At 34.5% G+C, this 20139-nt stretch overlaps 1 protein-coding gene across 1 annotated transcript; it reads right to left on the reverse strand.

Annotated features, from left to right (window-relative positions):
- Window positions 1-6334: 6334 nt before the first annotated feature.
- Window positions 6335-10817, reverse strand: LOC110111224 (WAT1-related protein At1g44800-like). The gene is made up of 7 exons (XM_020842995.2): window positions 10443-10817; window positions 9756-9818; window positions 9538-9654; window positions 8197-8452; window positions 7944-8105; window positions 7617-7768; window positions 6335-6618 (listed from the first exon to the last, which is right to left on the reverse strand). The coding sequence occupies exons 1-7, from the start codon at window positions 10646-10648 to the stop codon at window positions 6420-6422; spliced, it is 1155 nt and encodes a 384-aa protein (XP_020698654.1). The 5' UTR covers window positions 10649-10817; the 3' UTR covers window positions 6335-6419.
- Between the last annotated feature and the right edge of the window lie 9322 nt (window positions 10818-20139).

Consider the following 20139-nt stretch of genomic DNA (forward strand, 5'->3'; position numbering starts at 1 on the left):
GTTGGCATAGATGATACTATGTAAATACTTAAAGAAAATAAAAGAAAATCATTAAAAAATCAGAATTTTAAAAGTATCATATTTGACATAAAATTTAGAAAAGAGCAATATATCAAAGTTTAAATCAAATTTAACATTTTAAAAATTTAATTAGATATATATTTTAATAATAATTTATTTAAATTTTAAATTTATTTTAATAATAACATACAAATATTTAATGTGTGTCATTAGCTATTTTATGTATCTCACATAAGAGCCTTAAATAAAGATCTGTTTGACTGAAAGATAAACTTTTGAGGTCATCCTCGTGTGTTAAGCTCTTTCCCAGCTCCTAGAGGGTCCATCGAACAATTTATTAAAAGAGAGGATTTGATCCTCCTTCTGCTCGACCCAAATGTAACATGTAAGACACCTATGAATAAGTACTTGCATAGGCAATCACGAGTTTAGACAAACGATATCCAAATTCTGCATGTTTATAATCATATCAGGCGTATCAATGAGATGAATCAGAGTATAAGATTGTTTAATTCTCACAATATAAAATTAGCTAAATATTGGAGGAGCAATTTATGATCGAGGGAACTAATATGACTTACATATTAGATAAATTTTATTTTGATTATATTTATGGGTGTGCCACTATAAAAAATATATAAATAAGCGCACACTCTTTATATGAGGGGGCTTGGAGTTGGACTTTTGCTTGAGATTTAAGAGAGATTAAAGGATTGATTTGAAAGCTCCACCCAAAACCACCACTAGACCTTCTGACCAGGCAACCATTGTTTTCGGACAACTGCCTACCAATGTCATTTAATCACCGCAGCTCGACCACGGTCCTCACACTATAGTTTCCCAACAATAGTTTTCCAACCACTGTTGCCCTTTTGCGGTCCTTCGACCCCGATAACTTGACTATGGGCCTTCAATTGCTATTGTCTAACTATGAAACCTCTGGCTATAATTACTGAACTATATTTCTTTGAACATTGTCACCTTTCTACTGTTCTCTGACCTTCGTCGCCTAATTACGATTCTCTTGACCATTATCGCTCTATCATGATCCTTTGACTTATGTCACTCGACTATAGTCTTCAGACCAATTTGTCCCAACTATGGTCTTTCAATATCCATCGTTTGACTATGATTTTCCAACTACCATTGTCCGAATGCAGTTCTTTAACCATCATTATCAACTTTGATCCTCTAACAAACATTACCCCATCTACGATGCTCAAATATGATCATCTGACAACTATCGTTTGATTATGATCTTCTAACCAACATTACCTGAACACAATCCTTAAACCATCATTGTCCAACTTTGGCTTTTCAACCATCGTTGCCCGAGACCTTAAGCCTTCTATCCATTATCGCCTAGCTACTCTGACGCCTATTAATTTAATCACCAAAGTTGCAAATAATATATATGCACATCATCTCTTATAAAATTGATGTATATCTTTGCACCGACTTTTACTCTCATTGTCATCACTTGGACTTATGTTGCACTTGCCATCTTCAAAAGATTACGATCAAACATATTAGCAAATAATCTCTTAAAGACAACTCACATATCATAGAACTTTTTCAGCCATAAATATGTAACAGCTTTTCATAAAAATATTGCCATCTCTTATAACTTTTTTTTTATGCATTCTAATTTCGTACAATACTAAGATAATAAATTCAGATGCTCTAATGTCACAAGTATTTTGTCACATAATAAAAATAATAAATATGACGATGACTATAAATGAATAATAATAATTTGGGTCCTCTAATGGCATGTGAGTTGTTGGTGGGGAATTAGAAGGAAGAACAATTGATGCAAACCTACTCAAAATCAAACATGAAACGTGCGGAGCATCCTCTCTTCACGTTAGGAAAGTAGTACGTCTGCTATTATTTATTTCTGGGGGTGTTTTGTAAAAAAAGCAAGCGTTACCTTGACGTTATTAACGTGGAGGCTTAGCGTGAAATTTTAATCTGTACTATGTTTAGTTATATTGTTTTAATATTGTGAACATAAATTAAAATAATAAGATGTTGCTTACTTGCTTCGTAGTTCTTAGGAATTAGCATAAGAATTCGTTAAATATACGGTAATAGTTTTGGACTTTTATGTGGCCAATAATAAGAAAAACTTTAGATTGTCTTCGTTGGAGATAATTTTTTATTATTTTCTAAATCATTTTTTTAGTATAAATATTTTTTAAATTCAAAATTTTTATACTATAAAAATATTTTAAAAACAATAAAAAAAGCTGTCACATAAGAAGCTAGATTAGCTTATAAATATGAGATTTCTAAAGTTCTTTAGTATTTCTTCTTTTAATTGAAGAAAATTTTAGAGAGAGATTTATTTATTGAATGAAAATAAAATTGATAATCAGCTTCAGCCTAAGTGATTAGGAATTTAGGATTGCTTGAGAGGGCTGCATTTTTGTCGTTTGTTTATCTCGATATATCAGTTATAAACTTATAATCAACCTTGAGCTTGATATAATCAATCGGGAGGATTTCTGAGGATGAGAAGTTTTGGTTTTAGACATAAGTCTTTCATAACTTGCTTTACTAATGATGTGCAGAAAGTCATGAATTTGTACCATAACAAAGCTTAGGCTTTGTTTGGGACGGCTTTTTATTGCTTCTTGAAGTAACTTTTTAGTATAAAAGTTAAAACTTTTGTATTAAAAGGCTGCTTTAAGAAGCAGTAAAAAAACAGTCCCAAACGAAGCCTTAGACTTTATTTGGGACGTCTTTTTTACTTCTTTTTAGAGCAGCTTCATAATACAAACTTTATAGTTCAAAAAATTTTTGTACTAAAAAATCATTTTAGAAAGCAATAAGAAAGTTGTCCTAAATAAAATCTTACACTGCATTAAGACCTATATTGCAATTGCCACCACATGACGTGCACAACAACAACAATAAGCATTGTGCCTTAATTATGAAACTACAACTCTGAGTTTTTCATATTTATGTAAGATTATGGATCTATTCTGCTTGCTTATGTGTATGACATAAAAATAAAACTAGAATAATTGAGATGATGGTATAAATTGTAATGTATTAAATTTGAAAATAGTCTCCAAATTATTTGTATATGATAATTTTAATTTCAGAGTATAACGTTGTTCTAATTTAGTCCATCAACTATACTAAATTGATCCCAAATGGTTTCTTTGGGGCTAAAGTGAGATCAATTTTTTAAACATGATGGAATAAATTGGGATCAACTTTATATCACAATTATAATATGAGAGACTATTTTGAATCAATTTTGTATAATCAAGAGACTAAATTGGGGCAACATGATACTCTTGAACTAAATTAGTCATATATGAATAATCTGGATATATTTTTTTTTAATTTTAGTTAAATTTTATATATTTAACATATCTTAAAATAAATCAAATAATTTTGATATCAATATTCTCATTTTTCTATCTTTCATGCATCAGCGTGAGATCTGCATTCTGCCATGTGATGGTTTGTGCATACGCAGAAAATTAATTGTTTTTAAACTATTCTAATAATGGAAATGTGGGGCCTTTAATGATTTGTGAGTTAGATGAGAATAGATGAGATTTTACATAATCATGATGATGTTTAGGATTAGCTTTAAAATTAAAAAGGATTTTTCATATGGCCGATTATTATGGGCTTACTAATTTTTTTTTAAATATGGGCTGATTTTTATTTTGGGCTTGACCAGCAGAATCAAATTTTAAGACTTTTTTAGCATATTATTATGGCTTACTTTTTTTTTTAATTCTTTTTTCTCCTTTTTGGCTTGACCCAATGTGTGAGAATAAATCAATTCAAGGCACAACTATTTTTTTTTTGGCCCCAAAAAATAAAATTTATTAGAAAAGATGAGCAATACAACATGAGGTCAAAATTTGGCCAAAGAAAGCAAGGAAAAAGCCAACAAAATTACAATAAAGAACAGAGGCCAAATAGTCTAAACAAAACAAAATAAATACTGCCCCAAAAGCAACAGGACTCAGATCGCCACCTAGATGCCAAGCTTGAGCCATCCAAGGAGGAAGAGAATGCACCAGCAGAAATCCAACAAAAATAAAAAACCATGAAATCTGAGAGAAAACAAACCACCAAGGTTGTTGAACAATCCTAGTCCGTCCAAGGGGAATGCAGAAAATCTGCACATCATTGTCCAAAACCAACCACAAGCGACTAGATATAAACACCCAAAATCATTTCATGTTAGCTTTTTCTCCGTTTTCGAAAACCTACTTTTTTGAAAGAGCTAGCCTCAGCAACACAGATCACATTAAGATCATAAATCCCCATAGACTCATGCACATTAAAGTCATTCTTAGCACCCCACATAGGAGTATCATAATCATCCAACTAGTCACCCTTAGCCAACTTAAAATCTGTCCCATTAGCAGCCAGTTTAGCAAACAAAGCATCATTCCCTATTAGAGATATAGGGACATTAATGAGAGGGCTAGAAGATTCCACCTTTGATCTTTCATAATCATTGATAAGAGGCAAAGCAAGCCCGACATTAACATTCTCAATCAATAAACTCGAGGCAGAAGATACCAAATGAACATCAGCTTCACTGCCCATAACTCCCAAAGAAATATAATTACAATCTACCTCAACATTAGCATCACCTCCCACATTAGGAGACGGAGTTGGAGAAGAAACACAATTAACCAAGCACGAGATAAGGCTCACAACCACCATGGCACCCTCCTAGTTGATACAAGACACATCAACAATATTACCTATTATATTACAAACACCATAATCATAAGCCACAATATTAATAGGTGAAACATGTAGCTTGAAGTGACATTATCCAAATTTGAAATGACTACACACACATTAGTATCGGATGCCTGCCGAACATCAGTCCCAGCCACAACAACTTCAAGACCATTACACCACAAGAATCATTTTTAATACCCTCATCACACATCCCCATTTTAGGATGAAATTTATACGAGTTATAAATTGAACCAAAGGGCTCAGTGGGCCAATGACTATCTAGGCTACCAAAGTGAGATTAATATTACCATCATTCAAAAAAAAAAAATCATCTTAGAAAGCATTCCAAGCATTCCAATGAATTGATTTTGATCTCTAGGGACTAGGAATGTGCCCAATTTTAAAACACTCAAATTTCTCAATCTTTAACTTTTTATTTTGAACAAATAATTTTGAAGAACTTCATCTTTTACCTCATATTTCCTATTAATTTGATTTACAATAAGCTGAGAGCTATAGTACATAGCCAAATGCTTCACACCTACTCCTATAGTTAATCTTAAGCTTGTGATCAACACTTTATTCTACTTTATTATTGGTGATTTGAAAGCCTAATTTGATCATGTAGGAAATTGTTGTTCTTGTTAGACTCCTCAAAGCTACTCCAATGTAGACTCCTTTTGCATTTGAGGCACCATCAACATAAAGAGTCCATAACAAGTCTATCTTTATAGTCCTCTCATCCATAACACTGATTATATTAAGTTAGCTAGTGTCTCCGCCTTAATGGAGGTTCTATGTGTGAATTTGAAGCTTGCTAAGTTCTATAACTCATTATGGGTGTGAGAATAGAAAGACAATAAAATTTTTTTAGGACTTCCTTTCTTTCATATGAGATTTCAATTATTCCCTTATTACATAACTAAATATCTAGAAAATCAGGTTCAAGCCTAGTCAGCCTGATTCTTACTAATATAACTCAGAATACTCCATCTAAGCTTAAAAAGTAGTTGTTAATCTATAAGTGAACTCACCTCAAGCAAGTGACTATGATCTAAAAACCCATCTCAAACAGACAAGTGCAGCCTATCAACCAACCTTAACATGTATAACCTATGAATGATTATCTAGCTACTTGTCTATTAATATACATCAAGTAGACGACTTCTTAATAGTTAAGCATTCCAATTAAGATATACAACTATATTTTTCTGATATCTTTTGAATACTCATGTATATAATCAATTTTATAAGGTTCAAGCCCTACCTAAGGGCAAGATCAATTTACCCAGTTTTTTATACTCAAACTTACTTTATGGAAATCTTAGAGATTCTTACTCTAAATTATTTCTTCTCTTTTTTTTCTGCTCTTATTTCGCTCAATAATCTCAATATAGTCATTCGTGATTCACGAAAAACTTTAAATTTAACAGTGACATAAACTAGAATCAAATGTCTCCTATTTTTTATTTTTTTATGAATAGAAATCTCATATGTGTTAAAATGATCGATATGTGATATTATATAACTAGTCTTTATTTGCATGAACGAATATTAATTTAAACTTAATTATAAATAATTTAAATAAATATTTTATACTTAATTTTAATTTAAACTTTGGATAATACACTTATCAAACAAGAGTGTATAACCGCACTCCATAATTATAGAACAATTGATATTTTTTCATCTTTGGTATCTTGACCATTCATGCTGGAATCTCTATTGCTAACATTGGATGTAGCTACAGGCAGCTCTGATTCTCCTGCATTTCTTTCAATTTCAGATGAGCTTATATAATCCCTGCTTTTGCCCCACAGGAGTGCGTAGAGACCTGCCACCATTATAATAGCTCCAATAATCCTGTAAAAGTTACCAATGAAGAAGAGTCAAAAGAGTTCATAGATAGAATTCAACAATGCAGTTATTAAAGGAACGTTTGCTATTTTTTCAGTCAGTGGTTGTTTGAAACTGTTCTTGTATTGAGAAAATGCTTTTGATAGCATAGACTTTATAATGGAATGTTGTTAAGAAAATAGGAATATTCATTAGCCAAATCTATAGTTGAGATGTGCAGGGGCAGACTCAGCCTTAATTTTCATGGGGGCAAACTTATAAGTAACTGTTGGTGTCGCTACAATAAAATGGGTCAATAACGACAAAAAAAGTGACAAAAATAAAATGGTCACTAAAGATGATTAATCATTCAATTTCTACAAATTGTATGTTGAAGTTGCCTTGAATTTAGCTCGACCCCTATTTGTTTATATTCTTGATCCGCTTCACAGATATGTCGAGGGTCCAAGGGGCTAGCGCCTCCTGGCAGATCAGGTCGTGGGGTCAAGGGGGAAGCGCCCCCAGAACAATTTCTTTTTTCGCCCGGGGGGGGGGGTTTCCAGAATGGGGGGGGGGGGGGGGGGGGGGGGGTTTCCAGAATGGAGGACCATAGTATTTTAAAACATGTTGGGGGGCAATTACCTAAAAACCCTTGTAATAAAGGGAAAATTATTACATTCGGTGAACAAACCGGAAATCCGGACGTATACCGAGCAATACCGAGTGCTCAATACCAAGCTCCAGGTGATGTGGCGCGTGGGTATTGGCCTCTGGACGCGTTCGGTGTCCGGATGTAATAATTACTCGTAATAAAGACTAAAAAATAGATAAAGATAGACAAATTACCTAAAAAATCATATAATAAACCTCCCCTGAGTTTAAGGGGGATCCGCCCATAGAGATGTTGCTAATGATGTTGGCCATTTATGGGAGTAAAATTTTTTCAAATAATTAAATTGCTAGACATAATATTTACTATTTTAAAAAGAATTATAACATCTTATTCATAGTTCATTAATGCTTACATTCCTAGAGATAACTTTTCTGCCAGAATGAAGGAGCCCATAATGGCAGTCATAATCATGACAAGAGGGCTAAAAGCACTTGCAAACACTGGACCCCTCTCCTTCATCACTATCCCTTGCACATAATAAGCAACTCCAGTGCATACCACCCCCTGCAAAATTATAAGCATGAGAGCTGCTCTCTTCCAGACATAAAACCTTCACAGGCTTCTTCAAGTTCTACACTTATAGCAAGTGCTGTAATTTATATAGAACATTATACAAATCCAAAAGAACTTTTCCTCTATGTGAACAACTTTCTACAAATAAGAGAAAGGATATTCTTACAGTGTAGATTGGGGCAAGAAGCCGCTTATCCAAACCTATAATCCATGGCTTGCTACTTGCATGATTTGCCACTAAGGCAACCGTAGTACTCATCACCGCACCCATTGAGCAGATCAAAGCAGTAAGAGTAAGTTCAGCTGGATATGATTCCAATGTGTTTGACTGTGTTAATAGAACATACTTAGTTAATCACTTGCAATTAGTGCATGCTTAACTTAATAAATTGGAATTAAAAAGGGCTTTTTTGGATTACTTGTAGGATTAAGAAGGCTGACCAGCTGGTGCTGCTCCCTATAATCATAAATGTGCCTTTCATCCACTTGGATCTGTCTTTGCCTTGCCCAATGGAACTAGCAGAGTTGCTTTGTTTCTCTCGAGCTTTGGAGTAAAAGACTAGATCGAAGATGGGGCCTTTGTATAGAATCATGAGAACTGCACCAGCCACTGTCAGGAGGGTTCCTATTACCTTTGCTTGGCCTCTTCTTCTCCTTATGTCGAACTTCTCAGTTCTAATTAATTTTGAAAAAAAACTTATAAATGAAGTTCAAGTTTATGTAAAGTATTAAGTTTGGAGTATACTATATATCTGTAAAGATAATAAGAGAAAGTGGGATAAATGATGTTAAGTTTTTTGGACGATGAGGTGAAAATTGTTGTGCAAGTTCGATGAAAAGTATAAAGAAGTTTGATTTAAGAAATACAGAAAACCAACTTATGAGCAGACAATTTTGAACAATCAGATATTCCTTATTTTTAAGGGGGATTTACATCCAAAGCAGTCAAAATTATAGCATTTACATAATTAACGCCTAAAACTCACTATTACATAATATAGCACTAGGTTAATAGAGTCAATGAAACCCTTAATGATGAAAAGGAAGTTGCGACGGATCTCGCCTAACGCAAGGAAGTCTCGACGGATCTTACTAGGAAGGGGCTTCAACTGCTATGGCGCTATCCCCCTTCTCTGCCAGCAGGAGCTTCCATTAACGAAGAAGAGATGAGGAAGTCGCGAAGGATGTTGTCGGGAATTTTGACATCTATGATGCACTGCTTTAGCGGAATCATCCTCAAATCTTTTAGCCTAACGTGACACCCTCGTTGTATTCTTCTCTTATAACTTCAGCCGCCCTTTACTGAAACCCCACTGCTGCATCGATTTACTACCAACAACCTCTCCCTTGCCATCAGTGTGGTGATTGTAGCGTAAAGGGAGAGGAGGATGTTATTTTGTGTTATTTTATAGGTTAAACATATAAATTCTATAATTTTTAGTGTCATGTATTTAAAACCCCTTATTTTTAAATGCATGTTGGATATATATAATTTTTTTAAATTTTATCATAAAGGAAATCAAATTGAACTACAAATAAGTTTCCTGTATACTCAAATAAAAACTTAGATGAAATAGAATTTACAACACATAAAGCAGATCTCTGAACATTGGAGGTGTGATTAACAATCATGATGATGAAATGAATTTGAACTATGTAATTTTGTACTTAATTGAAGAAGGTAATATTTTGACATAAAGTAAAATTAAAGGAAAATAACTTCCTATGTGTTTGTATCAACAAATTAATTTAAGGATTACCTGAGAACAAGGGCCATAAGGTAAGTAATTGCTGGAATTATGTTCTCAAGCGTAGAAGCAAAACTAGCTGAGGTCAACTTAGCTCCCATACAGTAGAAGTTTTGCTCAAGCACTGGCCTATAATTATAAAACAAGAAGCATAGTTAGTTTGCTATGGACCACAACATATTTTATTGAATGAATATTAAGCTAAGAAAGCAAAGGGCTGGAACCATTACTCCAAAACTGCAAGTGCCAATATCTTGATGAAGATGATTGGTGTGATCTTAGGTCTCCCTTTCCTGTAATAAAACAATGAAGTATCAATACATCATAGTTCAATGTTCAACCTTGATCATTCTGAAACCTTGTTCTGAGTATTATTTGCTTTAGGCTTCGTTTGGGACAGCTTTTTTATTGCTTCTTAAAACAGTTTTCTTGTTTAAAAATTAAAAATTTTGTACTAGAAAGCTGCTATAAGAAGCATTAAGAAAGCCGTCCCAAACGAAACCTTAGACACTTGTTTCATGAAACAATAAAAGATTTTTTAGATAAATTGAAGGTAAGTGAGAAGAAATGAAATGAAGATTTAGAACAGATTGATTGATTATGAATCTATCGCTATTGATTTAAACTTTCCACCATAAATTATTGGAAACTTACTTACCTGCAATCTCCAATTTGTTTGGAAGAAAAGTGAAGCAAATGAAATAAAATTCTAACAATTTCCGGTTGAATATGATGAATCCATAACTAATCATTTGAACCTTTTTTTTTCTTTCACTTAAGCTCTAAGCATCAAAACACACCATAAAATTTTATAAGCATATGAACTGACTTATCAAAATCTTATTTCATACAGAATCATTATAATCAGACTGAAGCTTAAATTATTTATTCTTCTTATAAGGTAAAAGGGAGATAACCTCTCAAACCAGAGTGCGAAAGGAGCAATGACAGCCGCAGCAACAATATTACGATATACAACGAGCACAAATTGGTTCATCCCATCCTTGAGAGTTGCCACAGAGATTATGAACATACCGGCATAGCTAAACTGTAGCAAAATCATGGCCACGTAAGGCTTCATCTTCTGCAAAGCTTTTGGGCATCCATTGCCTCCTATGAGCATCTTTGTCTTGGTAGTTTCTTCACACTTCTTAGCAGTTAATCAGAAAGATTGAAGTGCACTTGCTCTCATCTTCCTTAAAAGAGCCTTCAAGCATGTGTATATATATATATACACATATACTCTACGAGTAAATGCAGCACCAAACTTATTTTGCCTTAGTCATTACTGTTTATAAATTAAATTGAGTAAGTGGCAGCTACCTTAACAGGTGTTTGGTCAGCAACATTAATAGGGTAGCTACTGTATTTTTATTTTTATTTTTTTATTTTGGTGACGAGGAACCGTCTGCTACCACGTCAGGCTTCGTCGAGCGCATTTGGCGGTCCATAAACCCCGGCCGACCTACTGGGCCACCCACGCCACTGTACCCGCAGCCGGCGCTTTGGGGCCCCCACTGAAGGGGCGACTGACGCTCGAGGGAATCAAACTCGAGATGGGGGGTTCCCAACCGAGCACAGTAGCTACTGTATCAATAGAGTTTATAGCAGTAGTATAATAAAATAACGAAAGTAGTTATGAATGAAAAAAATGAAAACAACAACTACATAAGCAAAATTATGAAGACAGAACTGAAATACAAATAGAGCTATTGCTTAAACTTAGTATGGCAATTAAATTCGACTACTTAGTATGGCAAAATGTCCTATAAACCTTTCGTATTTTCTATTTTTATAGTAATTTTTAAAATCTATTTTAAGTGACATTACCTATATATTTTAGGGGAAAAAAGAAAGAAAAGTTATTTACCAGGTAAAAAATATGCATGTTAGGACATCTCCAACCGAAAACCCATTTTTCACTCCAATCGAATTGTATTTTTTCTCTTCTTTCACACGGTTCCTGCGAAGGTAACCATTTTTCTCCTCTTTCTCGTGCTTAGAGCATCTCCAACCGAACGCGAAACGAGCGTATGGCGTCGTTCTGTCGCTCCAGCCGATCGCCAAATTTTCCGCCATTTACTTGCGGGTGAACAGTGCGACGCCAATATTGGCGTGACACTGTTCACCTGCGCTATTTTGCTCTCTCATATGGAAAAACGCACGAAAGGGAGAAGGATCGTTACCTTCGCAAAAGCACATAAAATGACGTTTTATTGGAGCAGCACCACGGAATTTTGGAGTTCTGTTATTTTTTGCCGTGAAAAATGGAGTTCTCCGTTGGAGATGCCCTTATTCGGCAAATCCCGTAGCCCAGGATTGTTCACCTACGGAACTTTGGCGTGAGAATTGGAGTTTGAATGGACCGAATGGCCAATGGCATACAGTGGTATACAGTTCGGTTGAAGATGATCTTAAATCTCTAATGCAGTTTTCTTTACCTTGTGATAAACCAGAAAGAAAGCTTTCCGATTCATTCATTCAGAGTTATCAAAAAAAAAAAAACAGAAAGAGAAATACATTCTACATTCCTTCATAGTGCCATATTTTCAGCAAAGTTTTATATTGCATGTAAATAAATATACAATATTAGCTTTCCCACTCATCATTTGAGAAACCGTCCTGCGATTACAAAGTCATATTGTTAATTTTATGGGCATGACATGTCATTCAACTTGAATGACATTTAAATAATAAAAAGCCATAAAGTGCCATTTATGAACAAATTAATTTTACACGCAAAGTTCATCAAAACACTTCCTTGGACAGTAAATAGCTGTCGAAAATAATACTTTTTTGAGACATTTAAGTCAATTAAGACAAATTAATACACACATTATATACGCGAAATTCGAATCCAAGATATCTTAATTGTTAGTCAAAACTCTTAACCAATAAATCAAGATGAGTTGCGTAACAAAAACAATGTTGGGCATTAGTTTTTTGCCTCCACGTTTAGGCTTTGGTAGTTTTCAAAGTATCCTTTCTTGGTGGTTCATTAATTTATTGCTTCAATGCATATAATGTTTAGTCAATTCTTTTATCTTTCTTTCTCCCTTGGTTTCCAGCTCCTTCACCACCTACTGTCATTTCTCTCCCATGAAAAGTGCGTGGCCAATTTTATCTGAACAAAAGGTTCATAGGACATTTTGCATATTCCTCAGCATAATGCTGATCCACTAATTGGGTTTTTGTCGCTAACAATGTAGATTATTATAATCTTCATTATTTTTAAAGGAAAATTTTGAAATATTAAAAGTTTGTTTGAGATGGCTGCAAAGTTTTATAAAGTTAATTATGAAGTTGACTTAGGCTTCGTTTGGGACGATTTTCTTACTACTTCTTAAAGCAACTTTTAGTATAAAAGATTGTACTAAAAAGTTTAGGATTTAAGAAGCAGTAAGAATTAAAGCCATCCCAAACGAAGCCTTAGAGAAACTAACTTCGCTACTATGATTATAGAAAACAGCTTTCCACCTCATAAATTTTTAAAAATCAATAAGAAAGCAGTAGTTAAACAAAATTGTGTTTGGTATGTGAAAAGCAAAACGACTAGAAAGTTGTCCCAAATAGATCCTAAAAAGAACTACTTATTAAAGAATTGGTGGGCTAGAATTATGTTAGAAGGTGAGATTGATGTCTATTAATAATTTTCATTAGTATTAATTGGAGGGTTGATATGCATCTTAATGCAATCAAGCAATGTGAGAGCTGGATGGACAATCATCATCGCGTAATTGCCATCGTTGCGAACTTTACGACCACTTTATTAAATGATTGGAATGACTTCTCGAGCAATTGTTTATGATCAAATAATTAATAGTAAATGCAGTTCATTCTAATCTTTTGTTTGGTGGCTTAATCTTCTAATTAAGAGTTTTTGGACTCAAAACTTGTATATGTGTTGCGTGTGCTTGTGATTTATTTAGTTCAAAATTTTAAAAAATGAAAAATAAAAGAATTTATACACCTAATAATAATAGCTTATGTTCATCATTTTTAGCCCTCATTATTGTAGATTTTGAATTGCTTTATCTATATTATAGTATTGATAAAAAATAATACTAAATAATTGAAATGAAATATAAAATCAAATCATATAAAAAATAATTATGAGTGATATTTCAGCAGATCATTTCTTCAAAGTATAGCCTGAGATACCAATAAAGTAAAGATCATCTCTACAAACGGAAAGGGCAGCCAACATAATTCATTTTTTCTGTCATTGCCATCCTAACACAAACGCACCCACACAAAGCTAACATAATCAGCAAGCACTAAAAGCCGTAAATGAAGCAACCATTATCCATCAATTATTAAAGCTTATCAAAAGCAACTGAAAGAATATGCTTTAAATTCTTTCTTTTAAATAAAAATTTTATTTGGGACAGTTTTGGCCATTGTTATTGTTAATAACAGCTCACCAAAGATTAAGAAATGAAGCTCTACCAAATAATACGGATACAAGGACTGAATGTACTATCCAACAAACTCAACCTATCATATCATCACAGGTGTAACGTTAGTTTTATAAATACAGCCTATTGTACCATACTATTTGTAGAGCTTCATCAGACATGTAACATGTGTAGAGCAATTTTGGAAGTATTTTATATCTTCACCACTTTTCACTCTGCTGTTGAAAAACAACTTTCTTCAACTATCAAATACATTCGCAGTGATGGTGGCATTGAATTCCTCAACAACAGGTTCCAAAACTATCTCAAACTATATGGCATTAATCATCAAATCAGCTGCCCCTACACACCCGAGCTAAATGGTCTCATTGAAAGAAAATATCAACACATCCTAGAGACCACTCGAACCTTACACCATACTGCTAGTCTTCCTCTGCACTTTTGGCTTGACACTCTTCTCACTGCAGTGTACCTTATCAACCTAATACCATCTCCCAACACCTCCAATAAATCTCCCTATCAACTATTCTACAACAAGCCTCCTCAATACTCTCATTTTCGTGTCTTTCATCTGTGCATGTTATCTACTCCTCCCATCAAATGCCTGTCACAAACTTGCTCTTAAATCCCCACAATCGGTATTTCTAGGATATGCATCATCATATAAAGGCTATAAATGTCTTGAACCACTCTCAAGACGAATATACATTTTTCATCATGTCACCTTTGATAAAGATTATTTTCCCTTTGCTAACAATGCCAACTTGTCTCCTAACAGGCCACCCGACCATCCCCACAATCCACATTTACTTATACCAACTTCCCTTACCAATTCATCCAAAACCCATTCTTCTAATGTTGTACCCAACAATACTCATCATCACTCCTCACAAATCTTCCCATAGATCCCTTCGGTTATAGCCCAATCCTCGTCTCCAATCTCCTCTCCCTCACCAACTGAGTCTCCTATCCCACCAATTCCTTTACCAGATCCTCTACCGTCTTCTCATCCTATGCTTACTTGACTCAAGACAGGTTCTCTCAAGCCTAAACAAATATTTAACTTCAATCACTCAACCACTACACCAAATCCGGATCCATCCTCTTATACTGAAGCTGCTCAACACTTCCATTGGCGCAATGCTATGACAATTGAATTTTTGGCCCTTCAAAAATAAGGAACATGACATCTTATTCCTCCTCCAACCAATGCCCTCATCCTTGGCTATCGTTGGACCTACAAAACCAAATGACATGCCGTCAGATCCATTGCTATATACAAGGCCAGACTTGTTGCTCAAGGCCATCGACAAGAGTATGGTCTCAATTACAAAGAAACATTTAGTCATGTTACCAAATTCCCCACTATCCGCATCCTTCTTACGTTGGCCCTCACCAATTCATGGTCTATACATTAGCTTGACGTTGTTAACGTTTTCCTCTGTGGCTCACTTCAAGAAACTGTTTATCTGAAACAACATCGAGGCTTCGAAGACACTCAATTTTCTAATCATATTTTCCTTCTACAAAAGTCGCTCTACGGACTCAAACAAGCTCCTCGATAGTGGTTCAAAACTTTTTCTGATCACCTTCTGTCCCTCAGCTTTCATCATAGCTCATCCAATCCTTCCCTATTTCTTCTCCACCAAAACAACATTCAGACTTATCTCCTAATCTACGTATATGATATTCTTTTAACCGATAATGATCCTCAATTTCTACTCTAACTCATTTATTCTCTCAACAGAAAATTCTCAATAAAGCATCTTGGCACTCCAACCAATTTCCTAGGCATCCAAATTACTACACATAACAATCATCTTCATCTTTCTCAAACTTCCTACGTTAACAACATTCTCCATCAAGCCGGTCTCACCAATTGCAACCCTCTCTCCAATCCTTCATACATCAAACTTCCCACCACCATCGCCACGGATATCCTCTCCTGTGATCCAGTCATCTATCGGCAGCTCACTGGCTCGCTGCAATATGTCCCGATAACTCATCCTGATATTGCCTTTGTAGTCAATAACCTTTTCCAACATATGTATTCTCCTATTTCCCATCATTTCCTTTTACTAAAACATATTCTGAGATATCTCAATGGCACTAAAGACTTCGGTCTTCCTATCTTCAAATCCAATCTCCATTTCACGGGGACCTTTGCCGACCCCGATTGGGCCACTGACCCTGTCACCTGCCGCTCCACCTCCGGATGCTGCAGATTCCTCTGCAACACCCTAATCTCTTGGACAATGAAGAAGCAAAAAACTGTTGTGTGCACCTCCACAGAAGCAGAATGCAGATCTTAGCAGTAGCCGCAACATATGTAATTTGGCTTCGACGCCTTCTCTCAGATTTTCGCATCCCATCCACAAACCCAATTGTCATCCATTGTGACAACACATCGGCCATCACTCTCACGCAGAATCCAATGTTTCATGCTCGCATGAAGCACATCGAAGTAGATTTCCATTTTATACAAGATCATATTCAATCAGGAGAAATTATCATAGTTTCAATTTGCACAATTGATCAAATTGCTGACATTCTAACAAAACCTCTCTCTACTTAAAGATTTCAATTGTTGCGATTCAAACTAATGATTCAACCACCATCGCCAGTTTGTGGGGGAATAATAACAGCTCAGCAAAGATCAAGAAATGAAGCTCTACCAAATAGTACGAATAAAAGGATTGAACATTCTACCCAACAAACTCAACCTATCATATCATCATAAGTGTAACAATAGTTCTATAAATACAACCCATTGTACTATAACTTAGAATGCAGTATGCGTTTCATTGAAATGGAAAAGTTCTTTGTCTTCTCCATTCGGCTTCTTGCTTTAGATGTATAGGATTCTCTTTAATTGTATTCTTTTCAAATAATTTATGTACTAAAATGTTGCTTTAAATAGCAATAAGAAAAATGTCGTAAAAGAATCCTAAATGGTAGCTATATGTTCTGCTTTTGGGGATTGCGATTGAGTCAAGGCTGTTTATAAGAGCTTCGAGCTCGATTCTATCAATAGCTCATGATGAATCTGATGAGCTAATAAGTTAAATTTTAATAAGTCGTAATTAGACTCATTAGTGTGTGAACAAACATATTTAAAAAATATTAATATAAAATATACTAAAAGATATTAAAATTTAATTATTATATTATAAAAATAATATAAATCATTTAAATTTATATTTCTACTCTATATTTTAAGTGATTTTTTATTATTTTTATCATGTTATTATAATAACTACCCGAGTAAGAATGATCTTTTCTCTTTCTAAATAAGTTTAAGCTGCTTTCAATCTGAATTTTTTTAGTTTTCTTTATTAAAAAGGTCATCAGTTCTTCAAAGTAACTCCAATCTCAAAAGAAAAGTGCCACTGAGCCAACATATAAGAATTCTACAAATTTAGCTGACACCCTAATGAATTACAAACATGCAATCTTATCATTTTCTTATCTTAGTAATGCAAGTGTCTGACGTAAATTTATATATTTTTTTATTCATTTATTACTTAATCAACTTCATTGAACATTTTATACTTATTATGAGTTGGAAAAATATTGGGAGCCCACCAAATTCAATGAATTTGTTGATTTTATATATGTGTAAGTGTACGATGTCTTCAAGTTTATTCGTGGGTGATGCCCGACCTTATTAGCCAGCAAGCTCAAGAAATTGAAACTAAAAAATATAGAGTGACTATATATATGTTGGCTCCAAGTTTATTCGTGGGATATGTTCGGCCTTACTAGCGGACAAATAGAATGTGTCAAAATATCCAAAATGTTCCTATTTGCCATTTAGTTATAAGAATATGTTGTGCTCTGATTAATGTTGGAAATGATTGTTACTTTATGTTCGTCACACATATAATTGTTATAAGGGGCAAAATTTTATCTGTAGATTTTTTTTTTTTTTTTTATTTTTTTTTTTTTTTTTTTGGTTTCAACTCAAAATTTAATGCATATGTGATGATCTATTTTCATAAAAAAAATAAACATTAAGATAGTCTTTTTTTAATAACACAACTTGTTCATTTTGATGAATAAAAACTAATTAAGGTGTCATCTTTAATTAATTTTAAAGTTAATAGAACAGCTCATCTTCCAATAACATTAAAGATTATGATAGTATATCTACAAATGCATGGATTTGGACTATTGCACTATTTAGTCCTATTGCATCTTAGAACATTCTCAATGGTAGAGAAATAAAAAGTTCAATGTCTTAATTTTGAATGAATATCCAACACACATACATATAAAGAGAGAGGGTTGAGAGAATTATAAGAGACATCATAATTTTTACGTGAATTTTTTTGAAAAAGAAGAAAAAACAACGGGGCCTGGCCTAGTTGGAATAAATTCACTAGTATTTGTTGTTGATTACAAATGATGTCTTTTCTCAAGAGATAGTAGTCGTCAGGAGACAGTGGTCAGAAAGATCGTTGTCTGACGATGGTGGTCGGAATGACCAAAGTAGGTGACAAAGGTCGGAAGGATCATAGTAGGTGAAGGAGATCGGACAAATCATAGTCGGCAAGAGACAGGGGTTGGAAAGACCATAGTCGTAAGGCGGTGGTACGACAAAAGTTCGAGCGTTATTCGATGGTCTGGCGAAACTCCGACTTCTGTTGGTGGTCCGACAAAAGTTTTGGCCTCAATTGGTGGTACGACCGTGGTTTGGCAAAACTCTGGCATTAGTGGGTGGTTCAGGCAAACTTCAACGTTAGGCAGTAATCTGGCAAAACTCTTGCTTCGGGTGGTGGTCCGGCGGTAGTCCGACATCGGGTGGTGGTCCGACAGAACTCTGGAGTTGGGTCGAAGGTGCCTTTATTGGGTATTCCTCTATTTAAAGAAAGCATAGATGTTATCATCCTATCATAAAAAATCCCTTAAAATGATGTCTCCTTTTAATTAGAAGCAAAGTGCTTTCAAACAAACTCATCTTTAGAGGAAGAACTATCAACTAAAGGCTACACATTCACTTACAATTTTGTATTTTGTACCATCGGCGCAAATAAGTTGGTGTAAGAGACAATTGGCATATATATATGAATGTTGAGCATCACTTCTTCTGCATCCCCAAATCTCCATTTTCTTTTAAGAACTCCAAAGCCAGATCTTGGATAAGAAGGTTTTGTCGCGGTCCGGCTCGGGCGGGATCCGTCCCTGTCGGGTTGGGTCGTGACAATTCCTCTATTTAAAGAAAGTATAGATGTTATCATCCTATCATAAAAAATCCCTTAAAATGATGTCTCCTTTTAATTAGAAGCAAAGTTCTTTCAAACAAACTCATCTTTAGAGGGAGAACTATCAACTAAAGGCTACACATTCACTTACAATTTTGTATTTTGTACCATCGGCGCAAATAAGTTGATCAGTAATGTAAGCATATGAATGTTGAGCATCACTTCTTCTGCATCCCCAAATCTCCATTTTCTTTTAAGAACAATCTATAAATGAAATTCTTTAAATAATAAGAAAAATTGCCCATTTTTTCTTTCAAATTATTCATATTTTCTGCTAGGTATTTTGTTAGAAATTATAGGATAAATCTTGAGAGCTTTTTGAGCTCTTCTTGCAAGAGAGAGGGAGAAGAGAGAAGAGAGTAGAATTTGGAGGAGGAAAACTAACATTTTTAAATAATAAGAAAAATTTCCCATTTTTTCTTTCAAATTATTCATATTTTCTGCTAGGTATTTTGTTAGAAATTATAGGATAAATCTTGAGAGCTTTTTGAGCTCTTCTTGCAAGAGAGAGGGAGAAGAGAGAAGAGAGTAGAATTTGGAGGAGGAAAACTAACCTAAAGATTTATTCAATTTTCCCTAAAATATACACCAGCCTACAATGCCTATATAGAAGTATTTATATTGTTGTGATAACTTGCAGGATCAACCTATCCTATAACTAGACCAACACCTCACAACTTACACATTGGTTCAATCTTTATAATCAAAGATCCACATGTGCACCTACTGCGATCTAACTAGCTTCCTGCACTAACTTCATGAGCAATTTCGTCGTCGAACTGAGCCCAATCCTGCTTGAGAACGACATCCACCATTTTCAATCTATGGCTTCAGCTTACGATCCAGAACCGACTCGCCAATCTTCCTCAGACACGTTCTCCAACCTGCAACCCCGCACTACACCTATCTGATTCCAACTCCGCGACCAATCA

Source organism: Dendrobium catenatum, unplaced genomic scaffold (assembly GCF_001605985.2).
Source record: "Dendrobium catenatum unplaced genomic scaffold, ASM160598v2 fragScaff_scaffold_1090, whole genome shotgun sequence".
NCBI classification, from domain to species: domain Eukaryota; kingdom Viridiplantae; phylum Streptophyta; class Magnoliopsida; order Asparagales; family Orchidaceae; genus Dendrobium; species Dendrobium catenatum.

Excerpts from the sequence above, each read along its gene's own strand:
- LOC110111224 (XM_020842995.2), bottom strand. The coding sequence starts at position 10,648 with ATGCTCATAGGAGGCAATGGATGCCCAAAAGCTTTGCAGAAGATGAAG. Across the intron at positions 9,655-9,755 it reads TTGGCACTTGCAGTTTTGGA|GCCAGTGCTTGAGCAAAACT; the intron begins GTAATGGTTCCA and ends TTATAATTATAG. Across the intron at positions 8,453-9,537 it reads CTTATGGCCCTTGTTCTCAG|AACTGAGAAGTTCGACATAA; the intron begins GTAATCCTTAAA and ends AAAATTAATTAG.